Source organism: Balaenoptera borealis (genome assembly GCF_965194805.1).
Source record: "Balaenoptera borealis genome assembly, chromosome: 15".
NCBI classification, from domain to species: Eukaryota; Metazoa; Chordata; class Mammalia; order Artiodactyla; family Balaenopteridae; genus Balaenoptera; species Balaenoptera borealis.
Genome location: NC_138871.1, coordinates 9,759,757 through 9,778,128, shown reverse-complemented (window position 1 = coordinate 9,778,128; position 18,372 = coordinate 9,759,757). Strand labels below are relative to the sequence as shown.

The 18,372-nt window shown below is 55.0% G+C and overlaps 2 protein-coding genes across 6 annotated transcripts in view; one reads left to right on the top strand and one right to left on the bottom strand.

The window, feature by feature from the left end:
• Positions 1 to 469: 469 nt before the first annotated feature.
• On the top strand, positions 470 to 11,399 carry LOC309611999 (oxaloacetate tautomerase FAHD2A, mitochondrial). 5 transcript variants are annotated; one of them, XM_082357139.1, is made up of 8 exons: positions 470 to 633; positions 3,259 to 3,529; positions 4,741 to 4,957; positions 8,081 to 8,140; positions 8,335 to 8,497; positions 9,580 to 9,688; positions 9,801 to 9,888; positions 11,002 to 11,399. In XM_082357139.1, exons 2-8 carry the CDS (start codon positions 3,285 to 3,287, stop codon positions 11,068 to 11,070), a joined length of 951 nt encoding a protein of 316 aa, XP_082213265.1. In that variant the 5' UTR covers positions 470 to 633; positions 3,259 to 3,284; the 3' UTR covers positions 11,071 to 11,399. The 5 variants fall into 5 exon arrangements, with proteins under 5 accessions (XP_082213265.1, XP_082213268.1, XP_082213264.1 ...); XM_082357142.1 differs by having other exon boundaries at positions 3,279 to 3,529; positions 9,821 to 9,888; positions 11,002 to 11,024; XM_082357138.1 differs by having other exon boundaries at positions 471 to 633; positions 3,279 to 3,529; positions 11,002 to 11,397.
• The window catches only part of GPAT2 (glycerol-3-phosphate acyltransferase 2, mitochondrial), a 32,228-nt gene continuing 24,179 nt past the window's right edge, over positions 10,324 to 18,372 (bottom strand). The window contains exons 7-22 of the mRNA XM_082357146.1: positions 16,279 to 16,378; positions 15,747 to 15,880; positions 15,336 to 15,435; positions 15,023 to 15,235; positions 14,563 to 14,682; positions 14,313 to 14,395; positions 13,856 to 13,974; positions 13,133 to 13,203; positions 12,803 to 13,061; positions 12,566 to 12,714; positions 12,307 to 12,384; positions 11,661 to 11,792; positions 11,459 to 11,579; positions 11,290 to 11,355; positions 10,848 to 11,051; positions 10,324 to 10,640 (exon numbers count right to left, since the gene is read on the bottom strand). Of these exons, the coding sequence (XP_082213272.1) occupies positions 10,417 to 10,640; positions 10,848 to 11,051; positions 11,290 to 11,355; positions 11,459 to 11,579; positions 11,661 to 11,792; positions 12,307 to 12,384; positions 12,566 to 12,714; positions 12,803 to 13,061; positions 13,133 to 13,203; positions 13,856 to 13,974; positions 14,313 to 14,395; positions 14,563 to 14,682; positions 15,023 to 15,235; positions 15,336 to 15,435; positions 15,747 to 15,880; positions 16,279 to 16,378 (2,173 nt within the window). The 3' untranslated portion in view covers positions 10,324 to 10,416. The remainder of the gene's footprint in view (positions 10,641 to 10,847; positions 11,052 to 11,289; positions 11,356 to 11,458; positions 11,580 to 11,660; positions 11,793 to 12,306; positions 12,385 to 12,565; positions 12,715 to 12,802; positions 13,062 to 13,132; positions 13,204 to 13,855; positions 13,975 to 14,312; positions 14,396 to 14,562; positions 14,683 to 15,022; positions 15,236 to 15,335; positions 15,436 to 15,746; positions 15,881 to 16,278; positions 16,379 to 18,372) is intronic.

Genomic DNA, 18,372 nt, shown 5'->3' with positions numbered 1-18,372 from the left:
AAAATACTTCCGACCGAAGGTTCCCCATATGTAAAATTGGTGCAATCACCACTCCTCTCTTCACTGATATGGCACAATCAGTAGACAAAAAGAGCTGTCTTTGTCAACCAGCGCGCCAGAATTTGGTCTCCACGCATTTCGCTCAACCATCAGAGCAGGGCCTGGCCCAGATGCTGGGCCCGACGCGGGCGAGGCCAGCGAGGCGCCCAGGGCGCAAAATGTCAAGAAGCACCCCCTTTCGGGTTCATGCAAGCGCACGCCGCCCCGAGAGCGAGTGCCTTTGAGCATGTGGCGTCCGGGGTATCCGCCTGGCTTCGCCGGCGTCAGACCCGCACCCACAGGCCTACAGGAACGCGAGAAAGACTACCCACCCTCGGGCGCTGGACCCACCCCCTCGGCGACTTGGCTTCCGGCACCGAACTAGACGCCCTGCTATTGGCCGTTGTCCCGTGACGTCACCAAGGAGCGCCCGCCTCTGCTGACGCCTTATTTACAGGAGCCGCGCGGCGTTCCCTGTCGCAGCGTTAGAACTTCTGGCTGGTTGTGGTCTCTGGGGCGTTGTACCTGCGCTCAGGCGCCCGGTGACCTTGGCCTCGGGCCCGCGAGTCGTATCCCGACAGCACAGGGCGCCAGGTAGGTTAGGTTTAGGCCAGACGGCGGGGTGCACCGGGCCTCAGCTTTCCTCCGGGCCTCCCGCTGAGGGCAGGACTGGACTCTGGTGCCCGGCCGCTCCGACCACACGGACTGGGCGGGCGGGCCCTCTTGGGCGCCCACTGAGTGCAGGGGACGGAGCTGGGCATACAGGGAAAGTGGGGGACTGGCACAGGGGCCCAGGCGAGTGGATGGTGGGACGCGGTCCCAGGTGCAAACCTTTGTCTCGCCTGCGCCTTTGCCGCTCCATGTCCCTGCCTCTTTGCTTAGGGACCCTTTTCCAGAGTCGGATTGAGCTCAGGCTCTGCGGCACAGTGGTTCCCTCAGGAGCAGCGGGGCCACTTTCAGGTACCTCGGCAGGTGACTTCACCTCCTTCAGCCTCAGTGCCCCTTCTGTAAAATGAGGCGCTCAGCTTGAGGGGATTGCTAGAGGGCGCGGAATGAGAACCTGCAAGGGCCTGACATGTGGGAAGAGCAGTCAGTGGGGCCTGCGGTTATCTGGGAGAGCAGGTGACCAGCCTTATCCCTGAGGCAGTAGCCAGCAGGAGATCAAGTTTTCAGGGCATGCAGGGTGTCGCTGGGCCTCCAGAAGATTTCCTGTTGGAGGTTCCTACTTCTCACCACCACCTCTGGGCTAAAGAGTCCAACTCCCCAAATGCCTAGGACACTTTAGCCCAAACCAAGAACTTCAGTGTCACCTGGACTTGGATTCAAGTCCCAGTTCTTTCCTGTCCTTGGGAACTTGGGCAAATCCCTTAACCTCTTTGAGCCTTAGTTTTTTCATCTGTGAAATGGGACCAACAGTCCCTACCGTCCACAGTGGTCAAGAGAATTAAATCAGCCATTGTAGGTAAAACAAAGTAAGACCTGGCATGCAGTGGGATAATAATCTTAGTGTGTGGAGTATATGAGTGCATACACTTTAGCTTGAACAGCCCCTGACAGTGGCATGGTTGGTGCTTGTGTAAGACAGGAGGGTGGGAGGTTCAAAACTCCTGGTTTTCTGGTTAAACTCATCGGCCAGCACAGCGATCAGATCAGTGACCTGGATCTAATGAGTGTTTAACTGAATAAGGCAGATGGAATCATCAGAGAACCAGGAGTCTGGGATGACCTCCATGTGCTTGAGCATAAAGGGCTACTTTTATTTTTTTATTTTATTTATTTATTTTTGGCTGCGTTGGGTCTTCGTTGCTGCACCCTGGCTTTCTCTAGTTGTGGCAAGCGGGGGCTACTCTTCGTTGCGGTGCGTGGGCTTCTCGTTGCGGTGGCTTCTCTTGTTGCGGAGCACAGGCTCTAGGCGCGTGGGCTTCAGTAGTTGTGGCACGTGGGCTCAAGTAGTTGTGGCCCGCAGGCCCTAGAGCGCAGGCTCAGTAGTTGTGGCGCACGGGCTTAGTTACTCCGCGGCATGTGGGATCTTCCTGGACCAGGGCTCGAACCCGTGTCCCCTGCATTGGCAGGCGGATTCTTAACCGCTGCGCCACCAGGGAATCCCTAAAGGGCTACTTTTAAAGGCAAGGAACCATGAAGAGGAGGGACTGTTGGGGTGGAGGCCAGACTCAGAAACAAAAGAAGAGAATGGGGTTTGTCTTGGCGTGGAGCCTAGAACTCAAAATGGGACCTGAGCCTTGTTGATACTTTGTAAGTGATTTGAGGAGCGAAGGCACAGCCACCCCTCCTGAGGCTGACAATCACCAAGCTTTCCCAAGTAGTGAAGAGTCCAGCCCCTGCTTCTGGCATTTGATCATTGAACAGAGAGTAGCTGAGAGCCTTCTGTGTGGCAGGCACAGTGCAAGGCACTATGGACTCGGCAGCGAAAGAGACAGCTGTGGCCCCAGAACCCAGAGGGGAGACAGCCCTGTGATGCCTGTCAGCTGTAGACCCTGCCCTCTGTCTGCAGCCTCTTTTCTAGGGCAGCCTGTACTCCAGCACAGGAGCCACTAAATAATTACTGCCTGGAGAGGCAAGCGGGGGCTGCTCCTAAAAGGCTGCGACAGCCTGGAAGGGGTTCTGGCTTGGTCATGTGAGCAGTGGAAAGCATTTTAAGTAGGAGGGTAACAGGATCAAATTGGCATTTAAAAAACTACCTGTGGCAGCTGTGAAGCCAGTTTCACCTGTGATCTCTTGCTCATGCTGGGCCCCACTCTTAACTAATTCCTAGCCCTGCTCATCTTAGCCCAGCCCACACTTCCTCAAGAAACTAGACAAAGACAGGGCCCTTGATCTACACAGCAGCAGTCCCAATTGCAGAATCCTACTTAACGGCATCCGTTGTTAACATCAGTCTCCCCTGTAGGTAGGATGGCAGGGCTGAGTGTGTCTGACCTACATTGTTTGCCCGGTGCCCCAGTGGTGCCAGCTACAGCCTGAGCTTTCAGAAAGCACTGGTTGACGGAAGGCTGGAATCCCTGGGACCTAGCTCAGTGGCTGGCGTGAAGTAGTTGCTTCGCTAGAAATGTTTCATTTGAAACACGTGAAATAAGTTAAAACCTGGACCACTTCCCATGTGCTGAGCCAAGAATGGCTCATGGGGCAAAAGGACTTGGGCTGCAGCTTGAGGAGCTTTGGGAACCCCAGTGATGGTTTCGGACTCTCTCCGTCCCCTAGGACCCACTTTTTCTCCATAGGCTCCGATGCTGGTCTCTGGTAGAAGAAGGTGGCTCACGGCTCTGCTGCAGGCTCAGCGTTGGCCCTTTCAACCCTCCAGAGACATGAGGTTGGTGCAGTTCCGGGCACCCCACCTGACGGGACCTCATCTGGGCCTGGAGTCAGGGAATGGTGGAGGTGTCATCAACCTCAGCGCCTTTGACCCCACACTGCCCAAGACGATGATAGAGTTCCTGGGGCAGGGAGAGGCCGCTCTCTCAGTGGCAAAGAGGTAAATCAGCAGGCAGCAGTGCCCTGCCGCAGCTACCCCGTTCCCCCTCCCTCCTCCCACCTGCCTCCTCTTTTGCAACCCAGCCTTCGTTTCTCACCTGTTCTCTTAGTGAAGAGCCTTAGAAATCTTTTATGACAACATCCTCAGTTTACAGAGGGGGAAACCGAGGCCCAGGGAGGATGATTGACTATCCCAAGGCCACACACTTGGTGGTGGAGCCAGAATTCTACTTTGTCACACTGCCTTCCCTGGGGCACTAAGTTCCTGCTTGCCTGAGGGGCTGGAACCTGGGTTCCTAAGAGGCATCTTGGGAAGCTCATTAGGAGAGAGGACTGCAGGAGGTTCTTAAAGATGGTTCTTGGGTTTGGGCTAGGTTAGCTGGGGCCTCCCTGAAGCCAGGAGTCCTGTGGAATCTGGTCTGAAGGTGTTGATGAACAGTAAATTAAAAACCACTTTGAGGGGACTTCCCTAGTGGTCCAGTGGTTAAGACTCCGCGCTTCCATTGCAGGGGGCGAGGGTTTGATCCCTGGTCGGGAACTAAGAGCCCGCATGCCGCGTGGTGTGGCAAAAAAAAAACCCAAAAACAAAAAACCACTTTGAGGTGTCATTTTCACATATTTAACTGACAAAAAATACAGATGTTTGACAGCATACAGTGTTGGTAACAGTATTTTTCCCCTACTTTCATATTCTCGCAAGATGAGAAACTACTTCTGTGTCCCTCAGTAGAGAATTGGGTGTATCTCTACTGTGTAGTAATATGCAGCCATACGAAAACGAGGAAGCTGTATACTGTTATGGTGAGATCTCTAACATATATATATTTTTAAAAGGTATATATAATTGTGCTATCATTTGCATAAAAAAAGATGGGAGAAGAGTATGCAGAGAGTGGCTGTGAAGAGCTACGTAGGACACAGTGGTTTTCTCCAGGGCTGGAGCAGGGTGACTAGGAGAAGGTGTCGAAGAGAGACCTTTCCGTTATTCCCATTTGCACCTTCTGAATTCTCTTACATGGACATGTATCACCTAATGGGGGAGAGGAAATCAACACTGGATAAATATAAACAGCGCTCTGATGTCAAAGGACAGTAACTGCGCTTGATTTTCCTGCTGACTCCGATGGTTGATCTAGGAAATACACTTTAAAAACTTGTAGCTGCTGCAGGATCTCCCCAGAGTGCCCCTCTCTCCTGCTCTGGTCTCTGCAGAGCCCTGGCTGCCCAGTTGCCAGTCCTTCCACGGTCAGAAGTGACATTCCTGGCCCCAGTTACACGGCCAGACAAGGTGGTGTGCGTGGGCATGAACTATGTGGACCACTGCAAAGAGCAGAACGTGCCTGTGCCCAAGGAGCCCATCATCTTCAGCAAGTTTGCCAGCTCCATCGTGGGGCCCTACGACGAGGTCGTCCTCCCTCCTGAGAGCCAGGTTGGTGCCTCCCCACCGTCCCCCCGAGTCACTGGGACCCATCACACAGGTGCTCAGCCTCCAGTCTAAAGGAACCACCTGTTGCTCAGTAGTGCATTAAACAGAAACTCCAGGGGATTATACAGTAATAAGACTGCTCTCGGGGGTGGGGGGGGGAGAAGTTAATTTATATCTTTTCCTGATTACAAAAGTAATATACTTGCATTATAGAAAATTAATAAAATACAGATAAACATAAAGAGAAGTCACCCATGTTCCCACTGCCCAGGGCTTGCAACATTTATGTTTTGCTGTATATCTTCCCAGTGTTTTTCTGTTCCTGTTTCTATTTATACTGTACATATGCCTACCATTTACTTAAGTCTCCAGCAAGAACATTTTTCATGCCATTAAATACTCTCCCCTGACATTTTTTAGGTTACTGCTTAGTTTCCTATTGTATCAATGGCCATAATTTATTCAGTAGTCCTCATATTGCTAGATAGGTTGTTTCCAGTTTTTAGCCTTTATAAGTAGTGTTGCAGTGAACTCCTTATAGAAAAGATTATACACTATGCACATCCATGAATGTGTGATTATTTCCTTTGAATAAACTCTTAGAATTTGAATGTCTTTGTCAGAGTGTAGGCAGGGTTTCAAAAATCAGCCAAAGTGACCTTAAGAAAAGTTGCAAAAGCAATTTATATGTCTACCAGTAGTGTATGTACCCTTACTAATACTTTCAAATTTTTAGTTTAGGAATATTTTGGAAATTACAGGAAAGTTGAAAAAAAGTACAGTGACTACCCACAGACTCTTCCCCTGGATTCACTGTTAACATTCTGCCGTATTTGCTTTTCCTCTTCCTCCCCCTGTCCCTCTTCCTCTCCTTCCCTCGTGTCCCACAGGCACACACACACTTTTTTTGGAGGGGGAGTGGGAAGAACCTTTGAAAGTAAGTTATAGACATTAAGACAGTTCACTCATAGAAACTTCAACATGCATCTCCTAGGAATAAGGACAATGTCCTACATGACCATAATACCATTATCACAACTAAGAAAGTTAACATGAGTAATATCTAATATGCAGTCCAATTGGGAATATTCCCAGTTGCCCCCAAAGATGACTTTTAATTTGGGTCCTGTTTTGTTTTCTGGTTTTGGTCCAAGATCAATCAAGGTCATACGTTGTATTTGGTTATGTCTCTTTAGTGCCTTTTATCTAGAACAGGGATCCACAGACTTTTTCTCAAAGGGCCAGTTAGTAAGTATTAGGCTTTGAGTGCCAAATAGTGTCTTTTGCAACAGGTCAGCTTTGCCATTGTGAAGTATGAAAGCTGCATAGCTGATACGTGAATGAATGAATATGGCTGTGTTCCAGGAAAATTTTGTCTACGGTAACAGACAGCAAACAAGCAAGGATTTGGTCTGTGGGCCATAGCTTGCCGGCCCCTGATCTCAAGCAATTTTTCCCCCTGCCCTTTTTTATCTTTAATGACACTTTTTGAAGAAACCAGGCAAGTTGTCTCATAGCATGTCTCACGCTCTGGATTTGTCTGGTTGGTTCCTCATGATTAGATTCAGGTTAAACATTTTTGTCAAGTTCTACACAGGTGTCTTAACCTGTTCAGGCTGCTATTACAAAATACCACAGAATGGATGGCTCATACACAAGGCATTTAATTCTCACAGTTCTGGAGTCAAGGAAGTCCAAGATCAAGGTGCCAACAGATTTGGTGCCTGGTGAGGGCCCACTTCCTGGTCCATAGACGACTGTCTGTTCACTATGTCCTCACGTGGTAGAAGGGAGCTCTCTGGGATCTCTTTTTATAAGGGCACTGATCCTCTTCATGGAGGCTCTGCCTTCATGACCTAATCACCTCTCAAAGGTCTCACCTCCTAATGCCATCACCTTGGGGGTTAGGTTTCAGTATATGAATTGGGGGGTGGGGGGGTGGGACACAAACATTCAGTCTGTAGCAACAGGTGTGTACTTGTATTGCATCCCACTGGGAGACTCTTGTCGGGCCCTGAAGTTTGATCCCTTAGTTTACTTGATGCTCGTGTGACCTCTCCATTGTAAAGGTACGTTTCACTGTGGTAATTAGTAAACAATCTGCAGGGTAGACATTGAAACCATGTGACTATCTTATTGCCTCACAATTTTTCATCCAGGGATCATCTGGTCATCCTTACCTGAATCCATTATTGCAGTAAGGGTTAGAAAAAGGTGATTTTTTTCTGTCTGTCTACTTTCATTAGCTGGTACTCTGAAGAAACACTGCTTCCCTTTTTTTTTTTTTCTGTTTTTAACCCATGTCCCTTTAGTATCACTGTAAATTCCTGATTTTTAGTTTTATTCAATATGTCATAGTCTATCATTTACATTCTTTTTGATACTCAAAAGGTCTCAATTTGGCCAGTGAGGGCCTTCAAGATGGCCCCCATCTATATCACTTTCTGAGTACTTCCTTGCTATGGCCAAGCTATTACAGGCTCATCTTGTACTCTGTGTCTCAGACTTGGAATTAGCCATTTCCCCAAGGAACCCAGTTCTTTTTTGTGTTTCTGGTTGTTACTGTTAGAAAGAGCAGTCAGTTTGAAAGGCTAAATTGTTATCTATTTTATAGGGCACTTTGTGGTTTACGGAAAGGGCCGAGCATGTTTTCCTTTTTGTGGCCATGTATATGTATTCCTTTTTGTGAATTGCTTATTCAGGCCTTTGGCCCACATTTATTTTGGCATGTTGATCTTTTTCTCGTTATTATTTGAGTTAGTGCGTTAGAGCATTTAGAGTAGTGCCTGGCACACAGTAGGGTTAGCTGATGTTACCTGGTATTCATCCTTTTCTGGAAGTATCAAGAGTGACTCTTAAACTCCCTACCCGGACAAACGCTGCTCTTCTGCAGCCGCTCGGAGAGCTCTGCCTGCCTCTCGGGGTGCTGCCTGCCACTGCCCAGTTGATGGGTCTGCACGTGATACCTCCCCTGCTGTTCACTCCACTCTGGCTCGAGGTCTTACAGATGGGGGCCGGCAGCCAACCCCACCGTTAAGGGGCCCTGGCCCTGAGGCGGTGTGTAGCGCCTCGGCAGAGGAGCGGGGCCCAGAGCAGGCAGCTCACTGCTCGTTTCCCGCTCTGCAGGAGGTGGACTGGGAGGTGGAGCTGGCCGTGGTCGTTGGAAAGAAGGGCAAGCACATCAAGGTGAGGTGGGAAGGGCAGTGCCATCTGTCCCCGGCATTGGGAGGTGGTTGGCATCTACCTGCTCCTGACCCTGCCTTGCCTCTCATCCACCACCTCTGGCCACTAACGTGGGACCAAGGCTTTGAGATCCTTTGTTACAGGGGTTGGTGTCATGATTTAACCTCCAATCTGGCCAAACCCCCTGCCCCCCATAGGCCGCAGATGCCATGGCCCATGTGGCTGGCTTCACTGTGGCACATGACGTGAGTGCTCGTGACTGGCAAATGAGACGCAATGGAAAGCAGTGGCTGCTGGGAAAAACCTTTGACACCTTCTGCCCCCTGGGCCCTGCCTTGGTGACCAAGGACAGTGTAGCAGGTAGGTCTCTGACAGCCCACTTGGTGACTCCTCTTGCTCTTAGATACATCAGTGAAGAGAAAGCAGCTTTCTGGGAAATGGGAGTGAGGGGTTTGGCTCCATGTGGGCCCCCTATCCCCAGCTGCCCTTTCGTTGGTTGGTTATATTAGAGCAAATCTCTCAGTGTGGGCCATGAGTTCTCTAGTGGGCCTCACCCTGTCCCCTCACCCCATGGAGACCCACAGTTGCAGAGGTGGTGAATCTGCATTCATGAAGTGAATGACGAAGCACAGTGCTCTCAGGATGGGTGGGTCAGGCTTCCTCCAGCTGCCACCATCTGGGAGAGTCTTTAAGTTGGAAAGAAGCAGAGCTGGCCTTTGAGCATCACAGAAAACGGCTGTTCCAGAGCCCCCTGCACCTTCACCGTGCCCTTGCTGCTTGTAGCTGCTGCTGCCTGCCTACACAGTGGCTGGGTGAGGTCCTGTGAGAGCCAGGAAGAGAGACGGTGCTTAAGAGAGCAGAGCACAGCCATCTGGGCAGGGCCGTGTCCGTGCAGTTCAGCCTCACGCCACCCCGTGCAGTCAGTCATCAGAGAAGTTAAATGGTGATCCCTGGGGTGGGGGCGGGGGTGGTGTTTGTGAATGTATAAAACACCGAAAAGTTAAAAGTACTGTCTACTCGGGACAGTATTACAGGTAAGCCTTCAGGTGCAGGAGTCTTCACTACTCCTGCTTGTGCTGTTACCCTGTTGCTTTATAGATGCCAAGTCAGCCTCTGCTGTGGGTAGACAGATCTGTTTCTTAAGGCAGAAACAGCCATTTTTCTCTCCCCCTTGAGAGTCTGGAACATCCCCTCCTACACCCACCCAGGGGACCACTGGCAGGCACTCTGCTATGTGGTGGATACAGGGAGGCCTGCGGAGGCCAGTGTCCACACACAGTCCCAGGGCAGGGAGCGCCAGGAGCAAGCACAGGGAGCCCAGCAGACAGCCCTCTCACCTGGCGAGTCACAAGGCCTCCCTGTGCTTTCATTTTCCAGCTGATTATTGGGAGGGGTTTGAGGGAAAGAAGGGAGAACCCCAAAGTGTTGTTTTTGCATTTCAGATCCACACAACTTAAAGATCTGCTGCCGAGTGAACGGGGAGGTGGTCCAGAGTAGCAACACCAACCAGATGGTGTTTAAGACAGAAGAGCTAATAGCCTGGGTCTCCCAGTAAGTGGGGTGGAGCCCTGCCCCCAAACACCCACCTGGAGGCTAAACCGAGTGCTCCATGGCAGGCTGTAGCCACCTCGGCCCCTGGTCTCACCTGGCCCTTTTGCCCTAGGTTCGTCACTCTTTTCCCAGGGGACGTCATCCTGACTGGCACCCCCCCAGGTGTTGGTGTATTCAGAAAACCTCCTGTCTTTCTCAAGGTAGGTTGGCTAAATGAGGAAGAAGGCCTGGCAGGGTGGGCTCAGACTTGAGAAATCCAGGCCTGTGTATGTGCCACACCAAAGGACTGACAGACAGCCTCACGGCCCACTCTGTTGCAGAAGGGCGACGAAGTCCAGTGTGAGATCGAAGGACTAGGTGTCATCGTCAACAAGGTGGTGTGACGGCCTGTACCGCGGGACAAGGTGGGGGCATCTGTTCCCACTGAGCCCAGCACAGGGAGCGGCCCAGTGCCAGCCCCCGAATAGCTCCCCTTCCAGGTAGACGGGGAGGAGATGGTGCTCTCCTCCTCAATAAACTTTTTGGCTTCCTTTAGGATTTGTTTCAAGGAGTGAGATAGGGCATTCTCACACAGTGGGGAAGGAAAGAGCAAATAAATACACACAATCACACCAAACAGACAGACACTGCTGAGCTTGGGAAAAGAGGACTCATCCAGGCCTCTCGTTTATCACACCGAAGGATGCAGAAAGCAAGAGATGGCAAGGGACAGTCAGACCTCAAAGATTTTATAGTCCAGCTCGGGGTTTGCAGCCCCTCCCAGTCCAGCCTTCTGGCTCCAGGGCAGTTGTGTTCTGGGGCTGGGAGGTCTCAACACCGGCTCCTCCTCGTAGTTCTAGCCACAGATGAACTGCCGGATGAACTGTTCCAGCCTTTCCTGATTGTCCCGGCTGGCAAAGGTGCGGGACAGGTGGAGCATGGGGCCTGCAGGGCTGGGCGTCTGCTGCAGCACCTGGGCCACAGAGAAGGGCTCTGAGCGCTCACCACGGGGGCTGGGCCCCTCCCCTGGAAAACTGCAGTGAGACCTGTGGCCCCTTAAGCCTCAGTGTTTGTTTGAGGGCAAACGCTGCCTGCCTCTCAAAACACCCCCAGGGCCCCACCCGGGAGCAGAATGAGCCAGGGGTTTGGGAGACTGAGAGGGGCAGGAAAACTGTCCTACCTTCTCCAACTACTGTCACCACACCTATTCGTGGGAGACCCTGGGTAAATCCCAGGGTGGGTACAGCTAGGCTCCCCTGAGCAGCTCTTTCAGGGTATGGGAGTGGGAGGCAGGGGGACAGGAGGGCGGAGAGACCGGCCCCTCTCACCCCCAGGTCTCTGAAGGTCCAGACGGCACTGATGGCGAGATTTGGGTCCACACACTCTGGAGGAAAGAGAAGTGAAGGCTACGGAAGGGAGCCCCGGGGCCCAGCTCCTCTCCTGCTCTTGTCTAAGGAAGGGACAACCGAAGATTAGGGCTCAAGCTGGACCCAAAGGCCCTCTCTGGACTCCTCAGCTGGCCTTCCTGGAGTTGGGCTTTCGCTGTCCACTAGGGGGCGGCAGCCACCAGCAAAACTTCCCCGCCTCCCAGGGCCTGGGCTGGCTGCTCGGGACTCACTCACCGAAGAACCCTTCCTCCTGGGCCGTGGCCTCTAAGAACCGGAACAGCTGCTCTGCGTAGCCCGACTCTGTGGGAGAGAGAGGTCTGAGGCCTGGGGCCCCACGCAGGCAGGGCTCCCACCCTGAGCGCTCAGCCTCTCCTCAGGACGGCCGCGGTCGCGCGGGCCTCACCAGTGTCTGGCAGCTGGCCCTGGTGGAGGAAGGTGGCAGCCTGCGCAAAAGCCTTGAGCAGCGGGCTGAGCAGGCGGCAGAGGAAGAGGAAGAAGTCAGGGCAGCGGGACTGCTGGCTGAGCTGGAGGGGGACAGGCCAGGGTGAGGGCAGCTCCCGCTGCCTCCCTACGGCCCCCTCCCCTCATGGCTTCTCCCAGCGCACCCTGAAGTACCGGCCCTCAGCCTCCTCGAAGTCGTCGCTGTCACTGTCGGTAAAGTCCCCACTTGGTTTCCACAGCAGTTTCGCGCTCAAACGCTGCCGCCCGGTGTCGCAGGCTGGCCGGGAGCCTGGGGTCTGAGGGCCGTGGGAGCCATTGGTCCCTGTCAGGCTGGCCAAGGTTCAGCCCCGAGGCCCCCAGACCAGGCTCATGGCCAGCCAGGGAGGTGAAACCAGCACACGCAGACCTGGGGAGCCCAGGAGGATGCCCCAGGCCACACCAGACCATCACAGCTGTGGAGCCAACTTGCGGGGTGAGAGGAAGTGAGCACCCACCCTCAAGGGCCACAGCCCCTGTGGACAAGAAAGGTGGAGGGCGGGGCTTATGCAGAAACCCTCAGGTGCATTTGTCCGATCCTGTCACTATAGCTACACACGGGCCCAGGGCAGATGCAGTCTGACAAGTCCCATGGCGGAGAGTGGCGAGGCGGGGACCAGGCTTCTCTCTCTGCTAGGCCAGGGGCTGTACGCACGCACACACCCCCCCAACACACACACATGCCAGAGGAGGAGCCCGGGCCGCTGTCACTCCAGGGGAGGCTGAAGGAGGCCAGACCCAGGCAGGGGCTTTGTCTCCAGCTGCCTTTCCTACCTCCTCGGCAACTAGGAGCCCACACTGGATGAGGCGGTCCAGCACCTCCTGACAGTAGCAGTAGGAAGACTGGCAGGGCTGGGGAGAAAGAGGCATCCATGTGGCCTCAGGAGAGCCAGGCAGGGGCCCGGCCAGAGACAGAGACCAGACCTACTGCCGCAGGACATCTTAGGGTCAGGGCTCGGGCAAGCGTGGGCCCCCTCCTACAGCCAAGAAGGGGAGGCCCAGGACCGAGCTGGGCTGGTGGGAGAGGCCTGACCTGCAGCAGCAGCAGGTCCTGCGGCAGCAAGTGCATCAGCAGCAGGATCTGGTGGTACAGCTGGTTCTGGCTCAGCAGCTCGATGCCCTGCAGCTCCCAGGGTCCCTCAGGCGGCACCCTGCCCGCCAGCAGCGCCCGCACGGCACAGGCTGGGGGAGGAGGGGCCGGACGTGAGGAAGGAAGCCATTCCCCTCACCCCTACACACATCCCACCCATCCCAGGCCCTAGGGACTCACCACCCACGGCCTCGCTCAGGAAGGCGGGCAGCAGCTCGGAGCTCAGGCGTGCCAGGTGCGTGAGGCCTGGGCTGGGCCGCAGAACCACCAGCAAGTCCCCCTGCTGGACGCGCAGCAGGGCCACGTGCGGCCGCAGCAGGCTCAGCGCGTGCTGCACCAGGCACTGCAGCTGCCCTGAGAAGCCCACGTCAAAGCCACGCAGCAGCGTCTCCTCTGTCAGCCAGGAGAACTCCCCCAGGAGCTGCGACAGGCACACGCCCTGGTGGGCAGTGAGGGGCTCAGTGGAGGGCCACGCCTCCTCCCCCAGGCCCCCACCCCGCCATGCCCTACCTTCTGGTGCTTGAACAGCAGCAGCGTTGCCATGATGGCCGTGCTCATCACCGCCGAGCTCGCCGTGCTGGCTAGGGCCAGGGGTGCGGGGATGCCGCTCAGGGGCGGAGGCCCGGCAGCCCGGGCCCTCCGTCACCAGGCAAGCCTTCCCAGTCAAGCACACACCTCCCCGGCAGCAGCCACGTACACACCCCCATACGACTCCACCCCTGGGAAGGCTTGGTCTTCGGGTGCCACCCTCCCCAGTGGAGAAGTGGCATGTATCAAATACATGCTGAGAGCCAGGCTGGGAGCTCAGGGACCGTCCCTGCCTCTTGCAGGTCTACTACCCACCAACCCACAGTCTCTGCCACAGAAGGGACATTTGAGAAGATGGTGATAACAGTGCTGTTAAGAGCCCCCTCTGTGCCAAGCACTGTGTTACGTCCCTTACATTGTTCAGTTCAGCTGATGTCACCTCAAGAGAGTGAAGTGATGCGCCTGAGGCCGGGCTGGGCGGCCGCCTGTGTGCTCTCACTTAGTGGCCCCATCACGTTCTCCCTGACTGACCCCCTCCTCAGGGGCAGGGGAAGGTGTTCCACTCTTCTTCACATGTCCCAAGCGGGCCATGCAAGAGGGGGCAGGTACAGAAACCCACCTGGAAAGGAGGGCCCTGACGACTGGCCAACTCTGAGAACAGTGTTCAGGAGCCTCCCTCAAAGGCCAGACCGAGGTTCCCCTCACCATTCAGGACGTGACGGCTCAGCCTCCTGACCAACAGCTGGTCCTCCTCCTTGAGGGCCAGAAGGGGCCCAGTTACTGGGGTCCACTCCTGCTCCTTCTCAGTGTCGGGGACGACGGTACTGGGATAGAGACACAGATCACAAGATGAAGGGACCAAACCTAAAAACAGTCATGGGGGAGCCCAGAGCTTTCTCAAAGGTGAGGGTGTTTCCCATCCCCGAAAGAGGTGGCTTGTGTAACCCTAGTCCTTTCCAGGCCTGTGTGCCGTAACCGCACTCAACTTACAGGCAAGGAGGGGTGCCTGGCATGGTTTGAGATGACCCAAAGTTATTTGGTGGGGGAAGGCTGGAGCTGGTGATGTGTTTGTGGTTCTGGGAGGAGAGGGTGCCAGCTCACAAGCCAGGGCCTAAGAGCTGCCTGCCTTGCCCCTGAGACCCTCATCTTCCTCTGCCCTTACCATTGGCCCAGCACGATGGGCTGCAGCAGCTGCTCCAGGGTCTGCCTGCTGCCCCAGCAGCTTCTGGCGTTGATGATGTATTCCTGCCCAGAACAAGGCTCTTAGGTGGTCTGCCCTGGCCCACCAGGACACCTGCATACAGCCCATCTGAAGTAGGTAATGCTATCCCTGAAGTGGCCTTGAGGGCCAGGCCGCCAGAAGCCCTAGACAGACCCCAGGTACTCCCAGCCTTGCCCAATGGGGTCCATACGTGCAGGGAGAAGGGCTGGGCCAGATGCACACGGACGCAGGCTCGGCGGCTGCAGCCCCAGCCTCGCAGGCTCCGCAGGACAGCCAGAGCTCCGGTCCACAGCCCCAGTGGGGCCGAGGCCTGCAGGGAGAAAGGGGCTAGGGGAGCCGGCTTGCCTGGGGCATGCTTTCTGCTCAAATTCATCTTGGGCCCAAACTGGTATATGACCATGACCTCTCCAAGCTCGTTTTCTCACCTGTGAAACAGGAGAAATCCCTCCCTAGCAAGGTCTTTTGAGTATGAAATGAGAGGATGACTGTAACAGCCTTAGCAGGTGCCACAGGATAACGACCGTAGGGCTGAAATTCCATTGCACTCCCCGCTTAGCCAAGCCCTGAGGGGAACTCAGCCACAGACACAATATTGTGCCTCCTCTCTGGAGACGGTGTCCACTTGGGTACCCAGGGCAGGAGGGTCTCACGTGGTATGTGTCACGGGGTGCATCTGGAACCAGGTCGTAGGAGATGGCCACTGGCACCAGCATAGCATCTGGGACGACGCCCACCTGGACCACCTGCACCACCAGTCCCAGCCAGGTCTGACCCAGGGCTGACAGCCGAGGCCCCTGAGCCCCAGGGGGCTCCTCCAGGAAGATGAGCAGGGGCTGCCCGCTGACCAGCAGCTGCTCCACAGCCTGGAAGTGGGTGGGGAGAGGCAGGTGTCAAAGCCAGAACAGCAACAGGCCCCCATACCCTGGCCTGGCCCCATAAACAACCACTGGGCACAGCACTCACCGCATGGACTACAGCCCTTGCAAGGACCCCCTCAGAGCTGTCCAGGGAGAGGCTGGCCTCGGGGGGCAGGAAAAGTCCCCCAAGTTTCTTCAGCAGAGCTCTGTGGGGCACAGGGCAGATGAGGGAAGGCGCTCAGGAGATGGGACCAAGCAGGAGGATAGTGAGAGCCTTGGTCCACACAGGGCCAGCCGGGGTCCTGCCTGAACACTCTGAGGCCAGGCATGGCCCTAGAGCCCACAGCTGACCCTCCATCTGAGCCCCAGAGGCTGGGGTGGCACAAAGTTGAGAGCAGAGGGGCCAGGAAGAGGGCCTCCGGGGAGCTGCTGCCAGAATACCGCCTGACATCCCCACACACCCCTGTCCCGGCCTGGGGACCTCTCCCTTGTATGTCTAAGGGCACAAGACTTTTACCTGAGGATGGGGGAACAGGTGCGGGGATCCCAAGCCACACGGAGCACGCCCAGGCCCTGGGAGAGCAGCACAAAGGGCAGTAGGATCCCATCCAGGAGTGACTTGTGGGTAGAGAGGAGGACGAGCGGCGAGCCCTGCTCCAGGGAGAGCCAAAGGGAAGTGCCAATCCGCCGCCCACCCTGAAGATGCAGGGAGCCGAAACCTAGCGCCTCCAGACCCAGGGCAGCCCCAGAGGGAGGGAGGGAGGGTTCAGCTGAGCATTCTTCCTGTGAGCACATCTCCCAAAAGCAGAGGAGCTCTGTCAACAGCTTTTAAGGTAATGCATTGACGTAATGGTTGTTAAGACCATGATGAAAAGCCGTTAGAGGAAGTCTCGTGGGAGCAGGACCGTGAGACACAAAGAGAAGGTCGTCAAAGAGCACTGGATTTTTCCCACCAGCTGATGGGGCTGGTCCTGACTCAGGGCTTGGCCTAGCCTCTGCTCCTCTGTCCCCGCCATCCCATCCCCGTCCCAATGGAGGGTGGGCCTTACTGCCTGGGCGGCCTTGTGGACCATCTTCATCTGGCCCTTGTGCAGCTGTACGTTCAGGAAGAAGCAGTTCAGGATCCGCAGCAGTGCCCAGCTGAACAGCCTGGAGAGCAGCACCCAGTCTGAGGCATGGCAGGGCGCGGCCCATGAGGCAGCCCACGGCAGCCCAGAGGGCCGGCCAGAACTCTACAGTGGGCACTACTACTGTCCCCACTTAACAGAAGAGGAAAGTGAGGTTCAGAGAGGTCACAGAAGCTGCTGGGTGAGAGAGAAAGCTAAGTGCGGGTGCTGGGACTAGCAGGCGGGCCTCACAGCAGAGCCCGCGCCGGCAAGTGCTGCCGTCTCCCAACACAACCTCATGGCGCAGCTGCCTCCTATCAGCCTCCGAGCATCTCCCTGCCTCCATTTACCCCAAAGGAGACCACAGAACCAAGACTCTCTCCAGGCATAACCAGCCTTGTCTCTGCAAACTGCTGGGAAAAGTGAACTAAAAAGGGAGGAGTTAGTGATACAAGAAGGAAAGGGGATAACTGAAGGGGCAAAATCTCTGGGGAGGGGTTGTCCAGAGGCCCAATGTGGGGACTGGCTTTAGATGAGGACAGAAGCGTAGACGCAGGCAGCATGGAGATGTGCGGGACACACAGCATGTCCTCATCTGATGGCTTCTATTTCTCCATGAAGCATGAGGCAGTTGGTCAACAGTGGGTAAGTTAGAGAAGGAGCAGAGGCAGTTGGTCAACAGTGGGTAACTTAGAGAAGGAGCAGAGGCAGTTGGTCAACAGTGGGTAAGTTAGAGAAGGAGCAGTCTAGATTGGAGCCTTGGAGAGTGCAGTGTGCCCCTCTGAGAATCACACTTATAAAGGAAACAGGTCCACCCAGTGTGTGTTTCTCTAGTGACATTTGGCTGCTTAGGTGCAGAGAAGGCAGGCAGCTGGGTTCAAACACAGCCGGGTTGTGCCCAGTGACTCCTTCACAAGGGCACTTTCGTCACAAGGAGCCCTGGAATCGAAGCTAGGCCTGGAGGGCAGGAAAGACAGGAGGGGGGCTGATGGCTGGTGTAAAGGTGCTCAGGTCAAGGGACTGGAAGTCTCGAAAAAGCCAAAGAATTGTCACATGGAGGGCTGGTCGTAGGTCACCAACAACCTCTACTTCCTGTCCTTGCTCAGTTGACCTCTTAGCACTTTCAACACAGCCGAGCCCGACATGTGCAGCCCTGTGCCCTCCTTCCCTCAATGACTCACACATCCCCCGGCTTGAAGCATCATCTATGTGCTAAAGCTCTGCAAATACATGTTCCTGGCCCCAACCTCTCTTCTGAGCTCCAGACTCATATATATATATATAAGCAGCTGCCTCAGTGTCTCCACCAGCATGTCAGGTATCAGAAACTCTTTATGTCCAAAACACCTTTTGTGGGCCAAACTCGCTCCTCCCCAAGCCTGCCCCCTCCCCTCCAACCACACCACCAGGTGCTCAGCCAGAAACCCAGCTCTCCTGCAGCTTCCCCTTCCGCCCTCACTGCTCCCACTGCAACCCTCCAATCCATCAGTGAGTCCTGATAATTTCATACTGGTCTCTCCATCCGTCTTCCCAAGTTCTACTGTCATGCCCATCCCCCATCATTACGTCTCACCTGGACTAACAAAGCAGCTTCCCCAGATGACCTGTTCTCTACTCTTGACCTCAATTAATCTTGTTGTCATTTTCTGCTTAAAACCTTTCCATTGGTTTTCACTGCACTTGGAAGTCAAATCCAAACTTCTTGCATGGCCCTGCATATCTGGTCCCTTCTGCCTCTCAGTTTTGTCTCCAACAACTCTCTCCCTCACTTGCCAGCTTCCGACCACATCAGCTACTTGAGCAAACCTGGCCCTTTCCCGCAGCCATAGCTCATGCTCTTCCCTCTGGTAGAACTGTTCCCTCACATCCTCACCTCCCCAAGGCTGGCTCCTTTCCCCCTTTTGTCCCTGGCTTACAAGTCCCTTCCTCCCCTGCAGGTATGCTCAGTCCTAGCCCTTGTTCTGTCCTTCTTGCAGGCGTGTGCATCTCTCCTCACTCTAACCTGAGCATCCCTCCATTTCCCCAGAAGAGTGCCCT

Excerpts from the sequence above, each read along its gene's own strand:
- LOC309611999 (XM_082357139.1), top strand. The coding sequence starts at position 3,285 with ATGCTGGTCTCTGGTAGAAGAAGGTGGCTCACGGCTCTGCTGCAGGCT. Across the intron at positions 3,530-4,740 it reads GCTCTCTCAGTGGCAAAGAG|AGCCCTGGCTGCCCAGTTGC; the intron begins GTAAATCAGCAG and ends TGGTCTCTGCAG. Across the intron at positions 9,889-11,001 it reads AACCTCCTGTCTTTCTCAAG|GTCTCTGAAGGTCCAGACGG; the intron begins GTAGGTTGGCTA and ends TCTCACCCCCAG.